This window comes from Watersipora subatra, chromosome 5 (genome assembly GCF_963576615.1).
Source record: "Watersipora subatra chromosome 5, tzWatSuba1.1, whole genome shotgun sequence".
NCBI classification, from domain to species: domain Eukaryota; kingdom Metazoa; phylum Bryozoa; class Gymnolaemata; order Cheilostomatida; family Watersiporidae; genus Watersipora; species Watersipora subatra.
In genome coordinates this window covers 33917367-33941013 of record NC_088712.1, presented here as the reverse complement: position 1 = coordinate 33941013, position 23647 = coordinate 33917367, and the positions used below count along the sequence as shown (strand labels likewise).

The 23647-nt window shown below is 37.0% G+C and overlaps 1 protein-coding gene across 1 annotated transcript in view; it reads left to right on the top strand.

The window, feature by feature from the left end:
* LOC137396472 (atlastin-like) overlaps positions 1-23647 on the top strand; it is a 43349-nt gene continuing 19702 nt past the window's right edge. The window contains exons 1-4 of the mRNA XM_068082764.1: positions 1-137; positions 4237-4463; positions 5614-5754; positions 12976-13131. Of these exons, the coding sequence (XP_067938865.1) occupies positions 53-137; positions 4237-4463; positions 5614-5754; positions 12976-13131 (609 nt within the window). The 5' untranslated portion in view covers positions 1-52. The remainder of the gene's footprint in view (positions 138-4236; positions 4464-5613; positions 5755-12975; positions 13132-23647) is intronic.

Here is a 23647-nt window from a genome sequence, read left to right as displayed (position 1 = left end):
CTCGCATAGATAGCGATTCGTGTCACCAGTAAAATAATTTTTTAATCACAAGATGGCAAGTCGAAAGGTTGAGCCATACAAAACGGCTCCCGACACTAAGTCTCACGAATCTTCGCATGTTCCCAATTATTCACAAGGTGAAGTTTTTGATAAGCTAGGGCAAAAACTGTTTACTCTTTGTATGCTTACCTTGAGCTCGGTTATATTGTTTAGGTCTGGTGAAGGAATAGAAAACTCTTTTGCTATTTCAGGTTTTGTTAGGGACTTTAGATGTGTTTCTCTATTTCGGTCCGTGTTTTTGCCTAAGGCTTATTTTTTTGTTTTAGCCAAAGCAAGCCGAATTGGGGTGTTATAATTATAACAACTATGTTACCTGCCGGTATACAGTAGGCCTACATAATACGATTGCTCGATAATTAACTTACATTTTGTTACAAGTGGTTTGGGACAAATTATGTTATACATAATTAATCCGAATTCACACACACCGTACGTATTAAATTTGCATTGTCATCTTGTTTGTTTTGACTGTTTAGTGTGTGCTCTTCTGCTGAGCTGGTGAGAATTAATTTGATTATTACTCGTTCAGGTAATAATGAAAGTGTTAAGCTATTGTAAGCAATACTGATATTTACCAGTAAAAGTTACTTTGTTATTCTTTAAGTCAAATGATTGAAATACCCAACTAACAATATTCCAAACGATAAGATTAATGAAAAAAGATTCAAATAGCTAATGACTGTTACACCCTGACTCGAACTGTCGTCCATACTCGTTTGCTCAGTCCCGTACGGCTTCAAGTTTTTACAGTAAAACGAGAGTCATGACAATCCTTAGGTAGAAAGCTTCAGCAAGGTAGTGGGGGAAAAGAGACTACAGGCAGGAGAGGGAGAGAGGCTTCTCAGTAGGCAGAGGGGAGAGCGCCTAAACAGGCTTTCAGAAAAGCCTGTTTAGGCACTGCAGAGAGAGCTCTGCAGATTGGAGCTGTTTTCGTTTATAGATGCTTAGTATGTGGATAGTACGTTGAGTGTTTTGAGGTTTAAACCTGACATAAACTCAATGCTTTATGTCAGGTGTGCGAAGATGCCTCGTTTGCGTAATTCTCTAGCTAGTGTATGTGATGTAGACATATAGCGTAGAGCTCGTGACGTACTCTTGGTAACTAGGTCGTGTCTGACAGTGGATGACAGATCTGTATACGTGTAATCATCTGGTTTGACTGCGATGTTTCTTCCTTGATTATCTGGCAGGGCAATTGACCCATTTTCTGTGATGGATTCCTTCCATTTGGGATTTTCCAATTTGCTTTTTGACATTTTCTAATTGTTTGATCTTTTGATATTTTTAAGTGTTTTGCTGCTTGTACGTATTGTATGCTTTTTTGTGGTCTGACTTCGCTCTCTGTATGTATTTTGTTTTGCTGATATTTCCTACCAACAATGTTGACAGGAGGACTCCTAGCTAGGCGTTGCACTATAATTTATATGCCAACAATTAAAAATTCCAGACTAAGAAAATCGTTTAAAAGTGGATTAGCCGTGGCCTGATATCACTCCGGTTGGTCAGACCTGAGCAGAGTTTTTGAATAACTCTGATGGAAAAAACCTGTTCAATTTTACCCTTCTGCTCGTTACTACTTGTGAGAAAGATTGAATTTGTCCCATAATATGAAAATGTTACCTTAAGATGCAAGTCTTCATGTTTTAAAATGACAGGTTCAGATGTTTCATTAAGCAACTACTGTGGCTCGTCACCAGCATCATATTGAGTGACTTTATAACTGCTGAAATGCTGCAGAGATTATTTGTGCTGTTTGGCAGGAAGTTTGGGTCACATGATTTCGACTAGATGTTTAAATCAAGCTGAAACAAACTGTCAATTAGCGAGTATCTATATTTGATACGGGCTCTTCGGTGAAACCTGAAGAGCCCGTCATAAACTAGTGCTACGAGAGGTTTTATATTGAGCCTTTTATTGGCCTTTAATTTCACGTGAGAACATCACGTGTCGAAACAACTAAAATGTTTGAGATCAAAATAAAGAGATTCTACACTACGACGTTTTCGTGATGGTTGCGATTAACTGTTTGTTTTTGAGCTTTTAAAAACTTGTAATCACATTTCCACATATTTTGCTCCTACAACACAGCAGAGTAAGACATGGCGAATCTTTTGATACCAAATAACTGTAATTGGAATTTTGTTGAAAGTCAACCTTTTAGCGAGTCATGTAGGCTGTGTGTGTGTGTTATTATTTTATCAATCCTTGATCAAATAGTATAGGTATAGGGACTAGGAACTTAATAATCAATCATTAGCCACCAACAACTAGTTGCCGTTCTAATATCGCAAATTGATATTTTCTTTCACAATGCATTTAGTTCAGAGCTAGTTAATTGAATAAGATAAATTCTTAATGCGAGCCAATAGCTCCCAATCTCGCTTGATTCAACTTACAGACTATTCACATATTTGTAAAACCTTCAACTCTCTACTCATCTTGTGTCTTTTATATTCATTACACCCCTTTTAATGAGCATACAAGAAACAAGTCGAGTAGAGAGATGAAGATTCAAGTGCAACTGCTTTAACTGGAGTTTAAATTGATTTCTAAAAGTATTAATGTAACGATAATATATTGATTTTGCATGTTTTATGTATGAGCTATTACAGCATCTGCTACTAATTTAGCATCATTTCTAAGACCAAAACTTTTTTTGTCCTTGTTTCTAAACATGTATTTGATCTTCAACCAATTTGTTACAAAAATAAAATTGCGTCAGAATATATGATTTACTAGATTGTGCGTGGATTGGAAAAACAAATAGCAAGAGTCAACCGAAGTTTTTGTCTGCATCAACCGTAAGACAACGGCTAAGCTAGTGGTTTGTGTGGTTGCAAAGCTTGCAGGAAACTTTGGCTGAAACAAGCACAGCACTAGGAGAGCTTCTGATAGGCTCGAAGACAAGTTTAACGTACAACAGAACAGTGGGGGAAAAGTTGTCTTTAATGACTAATAAACATTCACAATACAAAGTCACTCTGATAACTCTTCATGATGCCTCCTTTCCACAATTAAGCGCGTAACTCCTGTAATGGTTAAGGCTGCTCGTCTGCTAAAGGTGTTGATCCCATGACGATCGTTGATGGCAAGATGAATGCTGACAAATACGTTAGAGCTCTAGAAAAGAAATTGATAGCAAATGATTGGCTGCTTCATGATGCCAACACACCTTGCCATCGAGACAAAAAGTAAAAATTTGATTGCTGATCACAACATCACAATGCTTGAGTGACCGGCTCAGAGCCCAGATCACAACATCACAATGCTTGAGTGACCGGCTCAGAGCCCAGATCTGAACACACAATTGAGGACTTCTGGCATAGAGAGGTCAACAAATAAGGAGAGTCAAGTCAAAAGACAAAACATCATCACTAAACTTATTGCTACTTGATACCACTTCATCACTGCAAACAAGCTTAAAAAAACTTGTTGCTAGCATGCCTACATGTCAAGAAGGTGTCAAGGTGTTCTCAAGAACAAAAACTGGCCAACCAAATATTAACAAAAAGTACAGGAGTCTTCATGTCTGCAGTGGCCCGTTCCAGGGCCACCTAATGCGGTTCAATGAGTTGTTTAAACTATATGACTGAATAAGCCAATAAAATGTATGCAATGTGATCATAACTGTAAAGATTAACCTTCAACCATTAAAGTTAAACTGTTCAGAGTTTAACCTATATAATGATTGAAAAACAATTTTGCAGCTGGTTGGTTTGCATATTGGAAATCAGAGCAAAATGATGATTAGTTTATTATATACGGTAATTTAAATTGTATTAATAAATTAAAGCTATTGACTAAATTCACAATGTATAACGATGTTATAAATTAAAAAATTTAGTTTTCCAGCAAATGCTAATAAACTAAACCCAAGGTCCAGTCTATTTTGCACACAGCTATATTTGCTGTTATCGTATGCCATTGATATCACAATGAAGCCCTTTAATAACTAATACATATACTGTTGGATCTGAACGCGCTATACATTTTAATCTATTGCAGATGTTGAAAAGGTCATGCTGCTTCCTCTCGATAGCTGGGATTAGGAGCGCAGTTTAGCATTAGCCTCCTTCGTGTTAAACTTGTCTCATCCTACTCACATCCTAATCTTTATATTTGTAACTATACTGTCCTGCATCAAGTTGTTATAAAGCTCTTCACTTTCCATGTTAGGCACCTCTTCTAACACATTTGGGACTGGCAAGGCAATACAGGTGGTTAAAGTATCGGACGAACATTTGTTCGAGCTGGTCGAGGAGAACCTCAGCTCAGTGTTGAATAGAGAAGATGTGCGTCACAAGAAAGTTGTGGTTGTTTCTGTCGCGGGTGCCTTCCGTAAAGGCAAATCATTTTTACTCAATTTCTTTATAAGATATCTCAACTACATCATGAGCTCTGAGGTAGGCAACCGCATATTTCATTCAAACCTATCATTGATAACATTCCATGGCAGCTCTCCTTTTACTCTATGTCGACCAAAGATGCTATTCAGATGTATGTTTCAAGTCAGCACGGGTCATTATTGTAACTCGTACAACAGCTCCAGCTTGAAAATGTAATGATTGAATTTTTTTAATACCATGTTTGAAAGAGTTGTTTTGATTATTTGGCATGTCATGATTTTTTATACTTTTAAGTTTCCTTGTAGCTTTTGTCAATCAGATTTGATGTCATTATTGAACAGAAATCATTTGCAAAAATTTGCTTCGGTCTTATTGCATGACTGACTAACCAGAATGTCTAAGCCTTTGAATATGTCTTTAGCAGAAGTCATCATTACATACAGGCAACAAGGAAAACAAATTTCCTGAATTTTAGTAGCTTATCATGCTGAAACTAAATTGAGTTGACCAGCTGATAGACTGTTGAGCACATTTCATGCATTCGTTAGCCTCTTATTGTCGTTTCTTGTTATTCTTCTCGATTTATAGCTTCAACAACTCCACACTAAACTGCCCATATTTAACCCTAGCAGTTATTACTAATTATTGTTTTATTTTGAAATTAAATAATTTTTATATAGTAAACTGACAGAAATAATCTAGGTAGAAATTACAATTTACAACTTCTAAAATCTGGAAAGTTTTTTTAATTCCATTTATCAGATAATATTTGGTAGGACAATCAGCAACGCAAGGAAAGCTTATTTAAAGCTTTATTCATAGTTTTTGATGTTTCAATGCATCAAGTGATACTATAAGATATCCATTCTTGAAGCGCTATTGCTCTTGTGAGCTAATAGTATAGAATTAGTATCGCTATAGAGGCCATAAAGAGCACTATAGTGTGGAACACTTATTCAGAACTCAAATCCAAAACCATCATTATTATTATTGCGTGCGGGAGAGCTGCAGTCGAATAAGTTATGAACAATAATTTAATAAAAACCAAGTCCTTCGTTTTATCTACGAAAGGGTTACATAAATAAGAATTACAGCATGTCAAACCGCAAGATGCATTGTGGGTATGCAGCTGTGTGTTGCTATAGAGTAGTGTTCGTTTGGTTATTTTATTGTTGTGATGCTGCCAAACTGGCCTTACCCGCTGCAGGAATTCTCAGACTATGGCTGGCTGGATGATGAGGACCAGCCATTGGGGGGGTTTGCATGGAGAGGTGGAGCGGAGAGGGAGACTACAGGGATACTAATGTGGAGTGAGCCTTATTGTGTTACAACGCCTGATGGAGACGAGGTGAGAATTGTGTCCTCTCTCCTCAACTGTTACGTTAATCCGTGATAAGGTGCTCCACATAGTTAATATTTATCATTCGACAGACCTGAAGATGTTCATCTAAAATTGTGGTTAATATAATTATTATAGGAATAATTCAGATATGCTCTTTACTGCTCCTCCCGAGGTGCTAGAGGGAATGTCCTTCAAAAGGGTTGGGGTGACAAGCTCTCGGTGCTCTCAGCTCTTTCAGATTCAACACTTTCAAGCCTAGTCTTGTATATACAAGTCAGTCCCCTCATCCTAGACTCTATTAGCAACTTTCCTTTGGCGGTGCAAGTACTTAAATTCCTCTTGAAGCTCTAAACTTGTAGAATTCAAAGAAACAGAAATCAAATAAAGGGAATAGTTTAGTTTTTAGAATAGTTTCTTAAAAAGTAAATGTTTCAGAGGCAACTGAAGGAACAGAATTATTTTAGTACAGATAGATGGTGTATATGTCTATGTATATGAGCATATACACCGGTCTGATAGATGGTGTATATGTCTATGTATATAAACATATACACCGGTCTGATAGATGGTGTATATGTCTATGTATATGAGCATATACACCGGTCTGATAGATGGTGTATATGTTTATGTCTATGTATATAAACTACGACTAGTTGCGTTTCATCAATGCAGACACAAATAGTTTTAGTGCAAAGTTCTTGCTGTTGAGAAGCTCTTTAACTTTGACTATTTCTGATCCTTCGTTACCAACAACCAATCAGTCTGTCATTAGAGGCTAATGTTCTATCAGCATCCATTTTTTATTTCTTTGTCATTGTGAAAAACTCACTATTTTGGCGACATTTAGAGAATTCGTCGTCGTAGTTCGATTGACTGAAAATATCTGAGTTATAATGAAAACAAGAAGTAGCCTTCAAACGATCGAAATTTGATAATCCTACCTAAACTGGAAGTTGCAAATTGAAAAACTGTGGCACCTCTAAGAGAAATACCTAAAATGTTATTGGTGGCGGTATAATTGCTTAAACGAGTCAATCACTATTGTCTACTCCACAGGCAATGTGGAGTGCCTTAATTACAGTCATCCTGTTGAAAGATCTTTTGTTTATGCAGCTCGTATCAGTTATTTATCTGTAGTTGTAACTGCTCATTGACCAGCTTCAGATCACATTTGCTATGTTCATGGTAAACAAATTATAGAATGGAGTTACGAATGAATAGTCAAAGTTATGTCAACAGGGGATAATGTGGTTGTAAGCTTCAATTGCTACTGATTGGCTGCTTGCTACTCATTCTTTCCTCCTGTTTACTCAAATAAGTTTCCCATATATTCATAATATTTATTTTACTTCTGATAGCACAATTCTTCAAGGCGACAATAAAGATCAACTCATACAAAACTTTAGTAAATTCCATCAGAAAGTATTGGTGTTTTTCTGTCTTTTGCGATTGATTTCGATGTTTGAGATGATCTGACTGCCAGGTCGTTTCAAGATTAAAATCGTCAAAACTTGATTGCAGTTAAAACACTCAAGAAAAAGACGTACCCGGACTTATCCAGAAATGATGTCAGTAGTCACGCATATTGTTTATTAGTGATAAATATGTGGTTTCATCGAGTACTTCTACGTTTACACAGCATTTTTTTCAGTCGACGTCACCTATTTTTAACTTAAAACGAAATTGAAATTAATTAAATTAAAGCCAAAAATATATCAAATTGAAAATGGAATTTCAGTTTGATGAAACATCTATAAAAATATATCTGAATCTATATTTAAGTTTTTTAACGATCTAGAGCAAATGCAAAATAAAATATGTAAGTCAATAGAGGCGCGTAACATCGCAACTTAAATGCAATCACAAATAGGAAGCACAACTCCTGATGTAATTTTTGGAAACGAATTTTTTCTTTTAAGCATTTTAATCCCAATCAAGTTTTGCCAGTTTTAATTTTGAAACATCACCTCAAACATCCTGGCTGTAAGATCACCTCAAACATCCTGGCTGTAAGATCACCTCACACATCCTGGCTGTAAGATCACCTCAAACATCCTGGCTGTAAGATCACCTCAAACATCCTGGCTGCAGGATCACCTCAAACATCCTGGTAGTAAGATCACCTCAAACATACTGACTATAAGATCACCTCAAACATCCTGACTATAAGATGACCTCAAACATCCTGGCTGTTAGATCACCTCAAACATTCTGACTATAAGATCACCTCAAACATCCTGGCTGTAAGATCACCTCAAACATCCTATCCTGGCTGTAAGATCACCTCAAATATCCTGGCTGTAAGATCACCTCAAACATCCTGATTGTAAGATCACCTCAAACATCCTATCCTGGCTGTAAGATAACCTCAAATATCCTGGCTGTAAGATCACCTCAAACATCCTGGCTGTAAGATCACCTCAAACATCCTGGCTGTAAGATCACCTCAAACATCCTGGCTGTAAGATCACCTCAAACACCCTGGCTGTAAGATCACCTCAAATATCCTGACTGTAAGATCACCTCAAACATCCTGACTGTAAGATCACCTCAAACATCCTGGCTGTAAGATCACACCAAACATCCTGGCTGTAAGATCACCTCAAACATCCTGGCTGTAAGATCACCTCAAACATCCTGGCTGTAAGATCACCTCAAACATCCTGACTGTAAGACCACCTCAAACATCCTGCCTGTAAGATCACCTCAAACATCCTGCCTGTAAGATCATCTCAAACATCCTGGCTGTAAGATCACCTCAAACATCCTGGCTGTCAGATCACCTCAAACATCCTGACTGTAAGACCACCTCAAACATCCTGCCTGTAAGATCACCTCAAACATCCTGGTAGTAAGATCACCTCAAACATCCTGGTTGTAAGATCACCTCAAACATCCTGGTTGTAAGATCACCTCAAACATCCTGGCTGTAAGATTGTAAGATCACCTCAAATATCCTGGCTGTAAGATCGCCTCAAACATCCTGACTGTAAGATCACCGCAAACATCCTGCCTGTAAGATCACCTCAAACATCCTGGTAGTAAGATCACCTCAAACATCCTGGTAGTAAGATCACCTCAAACATCCTGGTTGTAAGATCACCTCAAACATCCTGGTTGTAAGATCACCTCAAACATCCTGGTAGTAAGATCACCTCAAACATCTTGGCTGTAAGATCACCTCAAACATCCTGGCTGTAAGATCACCTCAAACATCCTATCCTGGCTGTAAGATCACCTCAAATATCCTGGCTGTAAGATCACCTCAAACATCCTGACTGTAAGATCACCTCAAACATCCTATCCTGGCTGTAAGATCACCTCAAACACCCTGGCTGTAAGATCACCTCAAATATCCTGACTGTAAGATCACCTCAAACATCCTGGTTGTAAGATCACCTCAAACATCCTGGCTGTAAGATCACACCAAACATCCTGGCTGTAAGATCACCTCAAACATCCTGGCTGTAAGATCACCTCAAGCATCCTGGCTGTAAGATCACCTCAAACATCCTGGTTGTAAGATCACCTCAAACATCCTGGCTGTAAGATCACACCAAACATCCTGCCTGTAAGATCATCTCAAACATCCTGGCTGTAAGATCACCTCAAACATCCTGGCTGTCAGATCACCTCAAACATCCTGACTGTAAGACCACCTCAAACATCCTGCCTGTAAGATCACCTCAAACATCCTGGTAGTAAGATCACCTCAAACATCCTGGTTGTAAGATCACCTCAAACATCCTGGCTGTAAGATTGTAAGATCACCTCAAACATCCTGGCTGTAAGATTGTAAGATCACCTCAAATATCCTGGCTGTAAGATCACCTCAAACATCCTGACTGTAAGATCACCGCAAACATCCTGCCTGTAAGATCACCTCAAACATCCTGGTAGTAAGATCACCTCAAACATCCTGGTTGTAAGATCACCTCAAACATCCTGGTTGTAAGATCACCTCAAACATCCTGGCTGTAAGATTGTAAGATCACCTCAAATATCCTGGCTGTAAGATCACCTCAAACATCCTGACTGTAAGATCACCGCAAACATCCTGCCTGTAAGATCACCTCAAACATCCTGGCTGTAAGATCACCTCAAACATCCTGGCTGTAAGATCACCTCAAGCATCCTGGCTGTAAGATCACCTCAAGCATCCTGGCTGTAAGATCACCTCAAACATCCTGACTGTAAGATCACCTCAAATATCCTGGTAGTAAGATCACCTCAAACATCCTGGTTGTAAGATCACCTCAAACATCCTGGCTGTAAGATTGTAAGATCACCTCAAATATCCTGGCTGTAAGATCACCTCAAACATCCTGACTGTAAGATCACCGCAAACATCCTGCCTGTAAGATCACCTCAAACATCCTGGCTGTAAGATCACCTCAAACATCCTGGCTGTAAGATCACCTCAAGCATCCTGGCTGTAAGATCACCTCAAGCATCCTGGCTGTAAGATCACCTCAAGCATCCTGGCTGTAAGATCACCTCAAACATCCTGGCTGTAAGATCACCTCAAACATCATCTTAACAGACCCATAATTGAGAGTGAGCAGTGGAAAAGTGTCCACAAAATCGTTGCATCGATTATGATCGGTTACATCAATAATACTAAATACTTTCGTTGTTGCTGTGTTTGACATGGTTTTAGTGACGCTGTACCTGGGAAGATCGATGGTCACAATCACCAGAACTACGCTCTGATTCCAAGTCACTAAGGTTTAAAACTGATCCATTGTCTTCAGATTAGTCCATGACGTGGTTTACAATCTGACCTGAGGACTTTAATGCGTTTTGATGAGCAATTTAGATACTCTTTAGGAATACCATTCGACGTAATAGCAGCCACTTTTATGGTGTTGTCAACCATTGTTATGGTGTACCGAAGCACGGTTTCTAACTCGAAAAGTTTTACGGTATGTTTTTTCACAGAAAATAGGATAGCTGCGCAATTGTTCATAAATACAAAGGCGATTGATTGGTGCAGGTGTTACAACGTCGATCTACCAATCTGGATGTCATGAGTTGGGGTGTTGTCGAAAGTTCTCTTTTATTCTTACCTTGATCCCTGGATACAGATAGATGACGAACAGGGAGTACCGCTTTTTTATACCGTAGTAAAAATATTGCGTTTTGCTTTATTGTAGATGTATAAATTATGTGTTATTAGATTTATTTTGCAAAATAGACTTTGCCGTTTAAAAAAAAAGTAAATCGTTGTAAATGAATGTCAAAGATGTGCGCTACCCATTAACTTTTAGCAAAATTTATTGCAATCATGGTTTATAAAACCACTAAGATTGATCAGAAAAAGGAAAAAAAGTTGTCGATGCAAACGAATTAAAATAGTTAAGCCCAGTCTTTCTTTTCCGAGTGAGTTTGGAAAGATCTTATAGCGGATTAGGCAATTTACATGTATTTTACTGTTTGTATAACGTAAATTCCCTAAAACATAGACATTCCTGGTACGAATTATTTACATTGTTGGAGGTTGCAATTTCAGCTGCATCTCATTCCTAATTTGCTTAGCTTAACATCTCACTGTGTTGACCAAATACAGTATTAACAACTTTTCATCTCACGAATCGGGCAACTTACCATCGATGCTTCGATTAATGTACATGAATATGCTTGCTGCTCTAACCATCCAGTCTGGCATCCAACACTTTGTTGCCATCATGCCTAACAACCTGTTACCTGTTTCATCACTAGTCAGACATGGTTTACCCATATATTCCTGCTATGCCTTTGTGTCTCTCACTTGCATATTCATGACTGTTTAGTGAGTCTGACCATTGAGCTTACATAGACAGCTGCTAAACTCCCTCCCTCATACACCTACACGCCAGTTTGCTAATATGCTATAAGTCATACTAGCAGATTAATAGGTAGCCTGTCTTGACAAACTGTTGTTTTTGCGGAGTTGTCCCCCCGGCAAGCGCGTCTGAGCAAAACAACAGCTTGTCACAAGACACGCTGCATCTGATGCATCAGCTGCACTAAAAATGAGTTGCTCTCTTTCGTCTATGCTGCTTGGTTGCGATGTTATGTAGGTCGCTCCATTGGTAATCATAACAGATTTCGCGCAAAGATTTATGTAGAAAAATTAAGATAAGAACGTTTAACCAGAGACCAGTCTCTGCAGTAAACATTAGTAGACCTTAAGAACTTAGGCAACAGCAGCGACTAAACATGTCGTTATTTGTGCGCTCAGTCAGTTTTATTTCTATTTTGTATCAGTCAGTTTTATTTGTTCTTATAATTTCATTTTTAATTAATTTTATTCTTAAGTTCTACTAAAGTTCACTGCGGAGACTGGTCTCTGGTTAAACGCTTTAATCTTATTTTTTTCTACATAAATTTGTGCGCGCAATCCGTTATGATTACCAATGGAGCGACCTACATAACATCGCAACCAAGCCGCATAGACAGAAGAGAACAACTCCCTTTCAGTGCAGCTGATGCATCAGATGCAGCGTGTCTTGTGACAAGCTGTTGTTTTGCTCAGACGCGCTTGCCGGGGGGACAACTCCGCAAAAGCAACAGTTTGTCAAGACAGGCTAATTAATAGGTAATACGTCTCAGCCATTAATATTTATAATTTTCCTTACATAGCAAACCACTCAAACTCGTGTAGACAGATAGATTTGTCTCGAGTATCTGGCATTTTGTGTCGATGTCATTTAGCTGTTTGTCAATCACTATAAACTAACATCCAGTATTTTTACTAGTAGGCTTTACTAGTAGGTTTTACTAGTAGGTTTTACTAGTAGGTTTTACTAGTAGGTTTTACTAGTAGGTTTTACTAGTAGGCTTTACTAGTAGGTTTTACTAGTAGGTTTTACTAGTAGGTTTTACTAGTAGGTTTTACTATCCAATTTATTAAGATTTTGAATGAAGAAATCACTCTTTGGTCTAAAGAGAAAAGCAGCTACCTCTTACCTCACCACACTGTTACCCATTCTGACATTATTGAATTATGCAAAAGATTTCCTTTCTCATGACACGCTTCTTGGCATGTCTCAAGCCCGTGCATCATTGACATATCGCTGGTTTGTTAGTCAGTTATCTAATGATACCCGAGTAAGGAGATCTTATCACAAACATTCAATAAAGCCTTAGAACACTATAGCGTTCAAAATAAGACAGTTTATGTAGAACTCTGAAAGTTTGTTATGTAGTATTCTGAAAGTGCGACTGTATGATTTGCTTGGGCAGCTGGCTGTCATCTTGCTGGATACACAAGGAGCGTTTGACACAGAGAGCACAGTGAGGGAATGTGCCACCATATTTGCTCTCAGCACCATGCTCAGTTCTGTGCAGGTCTACAACCTCCACGCCAACATACAAGAGAATGACTTGCAACACCTTCAGGTACAACTCAAGTCTCCTTGCATTTTGTCTTTTCCAGGTCTTCCTAGGTGCTATTATGGTAGTTAGATAAATGAACTCTTCACTAAAACACTCAAACTATCTCTTGTAAAGTAGCAGAGTTCAGTGATATGTATAGTCAACTAGAAAGTGTTTACCAGTAATCTCTGACGCTATCACTGGTTATACGGGTACCATATGGTAGTATGCTTGATAAAGACGATACAGTAATCTTTAGCTGCTTTGCAGTTCACGGCTTCAGTACTTTGCAAGATAAAATATTCTTAAATTAAAAAATATATAGAAGTTGAAAAAAAAACATTCATCAATCTCTCCCGCACTCTGGCCCAATGAGATCCCTTCATGCGCGTCGACTGCTACCATGAATATCATCATGGTATCAGTCGACACGGCGCACTGTTTTTTTTGTTACGTTTGGTCAAGTGTAATGGTGCAGAGTGCCACTCTTCATCATGTCTCCAGAACATTAGTTTTAATATACCATAAACCTCTAATTGAAGGCCATGGCGCTCTATTTTCCAACCCTTCCTCTATAGTGGCGGTCAATTGGAGGCGGCGTTCAAATAAATGCTGGCGGTGTATTTTTCAAATGGCTCGTTAGAATTTTCGGAAGAAAGATTTAGCTCAATTACAGGCGAAGCGAATGTTGCCTGTATATACTCTCTTTTTCTGGTGGAGCGATATTAAACCTTTTGGATGCAATAAATCTGATAACTTACCTCCAACTTGTCAAAGATCTCTTATTAAATATGCCTCGAGAAACCAAGAAATATCTCTACCTGTTGATATCTATTGAGCACTTGTAATTGACCTGCGATGATATTATAGCCAGTGTCCTTCTTTGAAATTTGTTGGCATTTTTAATTTTTATTTCACTCTAAATTTGAAGACATACTTTTATTTTATATCTATATTTAACATTGTTAAATAAAATCTCATTGCAGTCACTGATATGTTTGCTAGTTTGTAGCGAAAACTAGCTTTTTATGTGCAATAGAAGTGTAGTTATGAGCATCGATCCATTGTAAGCCGTGTTAAGATAGCTGCAAGGGTGCTATAAAATAACATGCTATAAATCTACATATTTATATAAGTTATGTATTGATAATCCATCAAATAATACAAATATATAATCATGAACAAGTGACATAAACAAAATATTTCCATCGTTGCCGCGGATAGCTGCATTCTGATTTTTGCTTTCGATGGAACAGACATCTTTTAGTTGTCCAATACCTTCCGCAATATCTTCTGACCTGAACTCTCCTTCTGCACTGCTGAACTAGTCGATATTAGCGTCTAAACAGGTTTTGGTTGAACAGAACTTTCACTTGCTGCACTAGCACTGATTCAGCCCGTAAAAGTTTGCTCGCTAAATCTAACCTTTGGCCCAAAACTTGCAAACTGTTTTTATGTTCATGTTTTTTAAGTATTGAGACCGCTTTAAACAAGGAACTACTATTAGCCCCAGACAAGTAGTAATTATTTATATGGCGTTGCTTTCAAAGTTCATCTACCAACATAAATTTAAACCATTTTTATATAGGTACATATACTCCTGCTTGCGTATATATACCAAGCCTGCGTTAAACAAGGAACGGCTATTAGCCTGTGACCGTTATTGATTAATTCTATGTTGTTGCTTTCACAGTTTTAATGAAAAAAGCGAAAAGCTTTGGAGTTGGACAATGAGAGAATTGATTGTTATTAATGTAAACGATTCATTATTTGTACGATTTTGTGGACACTTTTCTACCAATCGCTTTATATTCTGGGTTCCTAAAGATCAAAGATAGTCAAAGTGGTGGTTAAATGGAGGTGGCGTTCAATTGGAGGTTTAATGGTATTTGCCTCGAAGTACCTGTTTCTCTTGTTCAATATTGATAACACATCTGTTTAATTCACTCAAAAAGTCCTGATTTCTCTCCTTTCATTATTTTCTTAGCATCTAATAAACGATATCATTTTTATCGGTTGGTTATGAGTGCAAATAGAAAGTTATACATACACAAATACCTGATCTTTTGATATATGTAATACTAGGTGAATGTGAATGTGAATGCCGGTGTTGCACGGGTATTAAAATCAGCTTATAAACATTGACAGGTAATGTAGTTGCCAGTCACTAGACTCGCAGTTTGTCAATGACTAATTTGAGTACGTCATACGCTTCACTTATTAATAAGAGCTGGGAGAGCAAGCTTGAGTGCTATGCGTATTTAATTGGTGAGATAATTGCCTTGGGAATGGCAGGTTCCGAGATCACATTCGGCGCGAAGTGAATATTTCATTTCTAAGTTTTAATAAGTTTTTAATAAGTTTTTAATAAGTTTCTAAGTCCAGCTATAATAGCTGGACAGACAGATGGACATTGAGGTTTATATATATAGACTAGCTGAATACCCGGTGTTGCACGGGTAATAAAAGCCTTTGCACAGAAAATTTATTTGTATTTAACATATAACAACAGTTACCATTCTACCTTTCCAACTGTCGTATCATGAGAAAAGTGTTTTGTGCAGTTCAATTAAATTAGGAGAAAAAATATAAACAGCTGTAAAGGTTTTCAAACTTTGTCAAACAACTGTCACTTTCAAGCTTCATATCATGAGGAAAATATTTTGTACAGGACAACTAAATTAAAAATAAATAAAACAACTGTAACGGTTTTCAAACAACTGTAAGTTTAAAATTTCCTAATTTGAAAGAAGTGTTTCGTTGAAATAAATTAGAAGGAAAAATAAAAATGTAAAGGTGTTCAAATGTAAATGTGAAATAATTAGCAAGTAATAGCTAAATTAAATCTGTTTTGCTATGATTACAATAGAAGACGATTTGGTATTGATACAATTAATACGAACTGAGAAAACAAAATAAAAGTTCTGTTGAGTTAGTAATAACAATTCGTGCATAGAAGTGTGTGTATGAAAAAGGTTACTGTTCCAGTAGAAGCTATCCATCAAAACCTTGAATACGACGATACTGGTATCTCTCGATACTGGTACAAATGTAAAAATGAGATATCGTACTGTCTTTGTTTGACCAAACAGAGAAATAATGTAGAGGCTATTCCTACTCAAGATAATACAATTGTCCGCGTGAAAAAAATTGGCCTTGACCGTGATATAGCAATTGAAGCTTACGAAAAACCGAAACAAGAAGTTCGCGAAAACACAAATAAAGTGCAGCATTTCATAGAGCTAAAAAGGGTCACAGAGTTTCAATTGATACATAATTTTTGGTGTGAAAACGAAAAAGGGTTTATACGTTAGGCCTATGTAAATACGTTTATGCGTTAGAGCAATAAATTGTAAGAGATTTCATAGTTTCGTGGTTAGAGAATTGAATAACAAAACTGCGGTTGCGATCTTTGTGAGTTCAAGTCCAGAAAAATGTGAAATTTTAATTACAAAATATTAATAGCTATAGCTGGACATACTCAAGGATAGACAGATGACAAACTTTGAGAAATATATATATATATATACTAGCTGTGCTACCTGGCATTGCCCGGGTAATAAATAAGTCTTTGCACAGAAAATTAATTTTTATTTAACATATAACAACAGTTACCATTCTACCTTTCAAACTGCATATCATGAGAGATGTGTTTTGTGGCCTTTTGTGTAGTTGAAATAAATTAAGAAAGAAGATAAAAACAGCTGCAAAGGTTTTCAAACTTTGTCAAAAACCTGCAACTTAGAAACTTCATAACTTTGAAAAAAGTGTTTAGTTGAAATAAGGAGGAAAAATAAAAATGTAAAGGTGAAATCATTAGCAAGTAATGGCTACATATAGTCTGTTTTGCTACGATTACAATGAAAAATTATTTGGTATACAATTATATGATTTTAGTTCCTTTCAGTGTTGGCATGCAAAAATATCGTAGGCTATAAACGTACATAGTATTGCTATGACGTACATACGGGTATTGAAACCTGTAGTAATTATCTAATGCAATCACTTCCTGGTAAAAATCACCAAAATCCACATCATTAAAAATAATAACGAAGGAGTGTGTGAACCTTGGTAACTATAGTTACCTACAATGGCATTAGTGCATTTTGTGGTTATGATCTGCAAGATAATATAACACAGTAGACCACCATTTTCATTACAATGTACTACGTGGAGAGTTTTTACTGCCGAGACAGACAGGTAACATAAACACTGTATCTAACTTGAATGAATTTAGGAACTTTCAGGAAGTTTTAGTATGTATTTTAATAAACTTCAAACTTTTAACTAAAATTTTATCATTTGTCCGTTTTATCAGTTTTACCATAAAGGATAAGGCTGAACTCGCCACGGTGAGCAACATATATCTCTCAATAACCTATTTAATCAGTACACAAATCGCCAAATTTTAAGTTCCTAAATAAATTATTGTTTATATCATCGGGACCTAACAAATTAGCCCTAACGAAGAAAAGACGAAAAAGCATCGTGTTGCATATACTTAGGTCTCAAAATATTTCTCAACAGCTGCATCGCAACGCGTGGGCACTATTCTACAATAATAGCTATAGCTGGACAATCACAACTACGAATACACAAACCTTGAGAAATAAATATATAGATTACGACTTGATGGCAGCTTTTACTTAATTTTTGCTATCTACAAGTTTCCAGTAGATGTTGGCAGGTTTTAGCTTCGGTCCCCAGGTGTCGAAAATTCCCGCACGCGACTTTAGATTGACCTACGAGTAGGCATGACCAATGATAATTGCTAAAACACATCTAGTGTCAAGAGTATAGAGTTAGGTAGTACTAATCTATGAAAGAAAACTATATTAGTTCATAGGTAGTGAATTTTATTATTCTGATATGTGAAAGCTTGTGTAAATTTTGAACCACTCAATTTGGTAGATACCGCAGCGATGATCTGTAAATCAGCCCAGTTCTTTGACTTGCTCTAGTTGGAAATTATAGGGCAGACCTCCATTTTCATCAAGGAAATGAGTGTTTGGAGTAAACAAACAGAAGTATTGAAATATTTTTACTATCGTTTCAGTACTATTTAAGTACGAGTTTGAATGTAGTACGCTCTCAGTGCTTGGCATCTCTCCTTTCATTCCTTTATGCCTGAGACGGAGGTCCTAAAATAGGTCAGGCAGATGGAGGTCTGAAACAATTAAGCACAAGTAAAAAAGAGCTAATGCCCTAGGCCTATGAGCCGTCTAGATTTTGAGCAGTATATGATACATAATTTGTTAGCATGATTTCACTACAGCCATTACAAGAATGTACAATAAAGACTGTTACATCTTGTAGTAACAAGCAATAAACGAATGTAACATTACAATTAGACAGCTATACTAGCAACTGAACCACAGTTACACTAGCCAACTCAACACTGAACAAGGTCAGCTGACCAGCTGGTAAGTAAGACAAAAGATAGGGGATGACTCATTTTAAGCTATTTGTCACTGCGTTTCCATGACGGCATAATTCACAAATTTGAGCCAATCCGCAAGTTATCCGCATCATGGAAACGGCATAAATCCGCAAGCTAAGCGAATTTTGCGATCCGCAAAACTTTATCGAATCCATCGTGCTTGCGAATCATGGAAACGGTACTTGCGATTAATGCGCATTAGAATATCGATGGCTATTACATTAAAAACATTTTCACGCTTCAGTTGCTTTTATATCGATTTCAGCAGTCTCAATGCGCCAATGTTCCGAACGATCGCTGCTAAGCTAAGCGTGACAAGACTGCTCAGCTATTTACAGAGTCATTAATTAGGCTAATACTTGACCTATGGGGCCAAGCACTGGTGTTAAATCCACATCGCCAGGTGTTCAATTGAAACGGTCGATTGCAGAGTAAAGGCGTGGTCACAGGAGCACCGAACCGACGTAGGATCGGTTCAGAGGCTGGTTCGGTTCGTGGCACATGTCACACGGCATCCGAAGTCACTTCGCTTCCTAGATACCATACGTATAGAGACAGGACACGGTTTCATTAGTAGTTTTTATGTATTTGAGTTAAATATTTCTATTGTAAACAAAAGACTTTGAGGAACAATTATAAATTATAATTACACAGCAGTTTTATCAGATGATCGTTCAGCTGCTCAAAATAAATCACTCGATACAAAGATTTTGCCAACCCTTCCCATCAACATAATTATATATTTTTTATTAACATATGAATGTTTTTCTATGCTGAGTACATAATAAACAAAAACAGTCTTTATCATAGTACTGTGGCTTATGCATAAATAAATCAGTCAACGATACTTCATCAGGATAAATATGACGCATTACTTGTATTCTACACGAAAAAAAATCACAACCATTTTCTTACATTTATGCGAAACTTAAGTGCAACATCTTACATTTATGCAACACAATCACAAGTCCGGGTGAACCTTGTCGTAAATTGCTTCATGTTGTTTATTTAACGAAATAAAAGTATCGTCCCATTGCTTTTTTAACTTTACTCACACACACACGTAAGGAGAAATGTGACGCGTGCTCGCTAGAATTTTAGCATTTTAACCAGCCAATAAGAGCAAGGGTTCGGCCATGAAATTTCGAGCAGGACCGAAATGGTTCGTTTCGGCCAGAAATGTCTTCGGCCGAATTTTTTACAGCTGAGAGCGACATCGTTTTGCGTCATTTAGTTGGGTTCGGCGCTCGTGTGACCACCCTTTTACTCAACTCCCAGATCATTCGAATTATGTGAATCATGCGGATTATGTGAATCATGCGGATTATGTGAATCATGCGGATTATGTGAGTCATGCGGATTATGTGAATCATGCGGATTATGTGAATCATGCGGATTATGTGAGTCATGCGGATTATGTGAATCATGCGGATTATGTGAGTCATGCGGATTATGTGAATCATGCGGATTATGTGAATCATGCGGATTATGTGAGTCATGCGGATTATGTGAATCATGCGGATTATGTGAGTCATGCGGATTATGTGAATCATGCGGATTATGTGAATCATGCGGATTATGTGAGTCATGCGGATTATGTGAATCATGGAAACATAGTGTATAGGGCACAAGCTGCGCACGTCTGGACAGAAACAAAACTGAACTCTCGTGATAGTGCATACATATCAAAGGTTATTGTTTTTAAGAAAGCACAGTGTTAAGCAAATATTTTATGATTATTTTTTTGCACCAACTTAGGTCCACATCAACTTAGGTGTGGTCCAATTCTTATTGCCTGTGGTCCAGTTCTTATTGCCTGTGGTCCAATGTATGCAAGGTGGCTGAAGGGGGAGACTAGCTCAACTCTTGTCTTTTTTGCTATTCCTGCAAACCTCAATTAGCCACAAATTATGGAACGATGCAATGTTATTATGAAATGAACCTAAATATAATAATACACATAATTCATTATATTATACATTGAACTATAAGTTTCTCAATAAGTCAATAAGAAAGTGGTCCAGCACAACCTTTTTGAGATCCATGATATACATACTGTGAAAAAGTCCAAAAAAGATTTGAGTATTTTCTCAGTATCACACCATTCCTTATTAAAACTGTTTCGTAACATCACTTATATGTTTAATATACAAAAACAAATGAGAAATTATGCTATAATAGAGTAGAATTAAAATCGTGGTGTTAAAGGTTGACTTGCAACAAAATTCACATTACAGTTATTTGATATGAAAAGATTCACCATGTCTTACTCTGCTGTGTTGTAGGTGCAAAATATGTGGAAAAGTGATTACAAGCTCTTAAAAGTATATAACGTGTATATCCTTGATTTAAACTGCTCAACGAGTATATCCTTGATTTAAACTGCTCAACGAGTATATCCTTGATTTAAACTGCTCAACGAGTATATCCTTGATTTAAACGGATTTAGCTAAATATGTGGTCATGAAGAGTTAGCTGTCCAACAAACAAGAGAGTTTCAAAAGGAGCAGCTAAACACTTTAAATCGAGTCAAGATTATTAATTTAAATTAAGTTTACAAGCTGACACAAAGTTTGTAAAATGAAACTAAGTTGGTAAAGTGAAACTGAGTTTTATAACTGAAACTTAGTCGGTAAACTGGAAATAACTTCAAGATCTAAAACTTGTTTATGAACAAAGCTAATATTATAACATGGAAGCAATTTTCTTTACTGAAACTAAGTTTGTATCAGAACAAAGTAGTCAAAGCCAGTTTTGTTGCATTAGTAATGAATTAATTAAAACAACATTGCTGAAAATTATATTTAGCATACACTTGTAGGTAAGCGTATATTCGTTGCCATTATTTGGCACAAAACCTGCTAGCAGACTTTTGGTAGGCACTTGAGGTAATCCTAAATGCTGAAATTAGTTTATAATAGATTAGCATCAGAATAGATAATGTTAAAAGTTGAAGCGATTCATTCATGTCTTATACATTGCCTGCACTAATAGCTACACTTGCTGCCGAATGGATGATTTCTGGTCCAGACAACTGTAATGCCCACGGCATGCATGACTAATTAGTCAAAAACAGCCAATTATTACAATCTGCAAAATTGATCTTTGCGAGGTCTTAGGACTATAGAATGACCAAAGATACAAATATGCTGTTCCTTAACATTGTTGGCTTCTTTTGTAGCGAACGGGTGCATTTCTGGTGTGCTATGCATTTGCTAAAAATCTATGTATCTACTGTAAATTACAGGTATAAGTAGAAAATTTGACTCCAAATTTCAAGCTTAAAAATTTTTCCTCATCTTACGCAGCGATCACGTTTTTCATGACACGTAAATTCTAGTAAAATTTAACTTCAAAAAACCATCGCAAATCAAAATTACATGATATGACATATAGGGATTTATTTATAAAATAGTAAAATACTAGTAATCCAACATGAGATATATCAAACACAAAGTTCCATTCTTCACCTTTCAAATTGTCATCGCTAGAATTCTCTTCTGGAATAACGTATCTTTTTTGAATTAAATGCTTTTTTGGTAGTATCTGCTCACAAGCCCACACTTTGGTAATCTATATGACACATCCACTTATGTCCATCCCTTTTTTTTGCACATGAATCACGATTCCTCACAGAAATTGGTCTTGCTCGGCTTTTCTAATGAAAACAGAATTTACGGAATGTGTGAGTGTATACCTTAGGATATACAATTGAACATAAATTTATGTTTATTCCAGTTTACGACATTCAAAAATTCTCAAAACATCACTGCTTTATAAATAAGAGTGGAAAGGCTAGCGAAGATGGTAATGTAAAATAACAATAAAACCTTCTATTCTGATTATCACGTTAGTAGTTTAATTAGTGCAATTAGTTTTGGTTTTGCACTTGTGTTTTTACACACCTTAACAACTCGATTTGAGCGCCACCTCTAATAGAACGCCACCTTTAATAGAACACCACCTTTAAGAGAACTCCACCTTTAATAGAACACCACCTTTAATAGAACGCCACCTTAAATAGAATGCCACCTTTAATAGAACGCCACCTTTAGTAGAATGCCACTATAGGAGAAGGATTAAAAAATACAGCGCCGTGCCATTCAAATAGAGGTTTTACAGTAGCTTCCAGTACAAATTATTGTAGATGTTTCAATGCTATTTGTAATTATTTCAAGGACTCATCTGTTTTGGTTTTTATTAAACAGCGACGATGTATTTGTGTAAGAATGTTTGCTCCATCCTGCATCAGTTTCAACATGAAGAAATTTCAGAACTTCACTTAGTATGTTTATGTTTGACCATGGGGGGGCTGAGAATAAAGTTAAAAGTTGCAGTGCGTTTAAAATAATAGATATTGAATTGTGGCTACCTGCCATAGTGGAACTTCTGTATAATTGGGATTACTTCGCAAGTTATTTTCTGGCTTATATGAGATCTGAGAATGAGGTCCTTTCATATGGTACGTGGCAAGCAGATCCTAGCCTGGCTTTTTGACACATCGCCCGCTGGCTTTAACCGTACTTGGCTCGCTGAATAGTGGACATTTCTTAGATAGCTTCATCGCTGAACTATAGCTCGCTTGCTGTGTATATAGAAGTGGACCTTGCTAGCTGTCTGGCACGCTAGCTTTTCTGCCACTTTACTGTAGAATTTCAGCTAGCATGCGAAGTTGCCTGTTAGCTTTCATCGATTTTTGTTTAAGACTTCATTGAACTGACTTTATAGTGAGCATTCCTTAATGTCGTCACTTGATGCCTTTTCTATGTATAAAGAGTGGCGATTCACTCGCACTGCTCTCATTTTATTGACTAGTGATATTAGTACCGAGCTCATGTATTTCTCTCTAACACGAAGGCTGCCTTTGCAATAATCCTTGCTAATATAAAGTAGAAAAGTTAATAGACAATAGCATACGCCGCTGCTTGTCAGTGTGTTACCAATGTTGGTATTGTTAAGAATAACCCGTTAGCCTATAGCACGTGATAAAATGTCAACCTACCCGGTCAGTACTGTAGCTACTCCAGTGTCAGAATGAGGCACCATGTCAAACTGAAGCTAAATAAATGCCCTCCGTAGCCATGGCTTTGTAAATCCCTC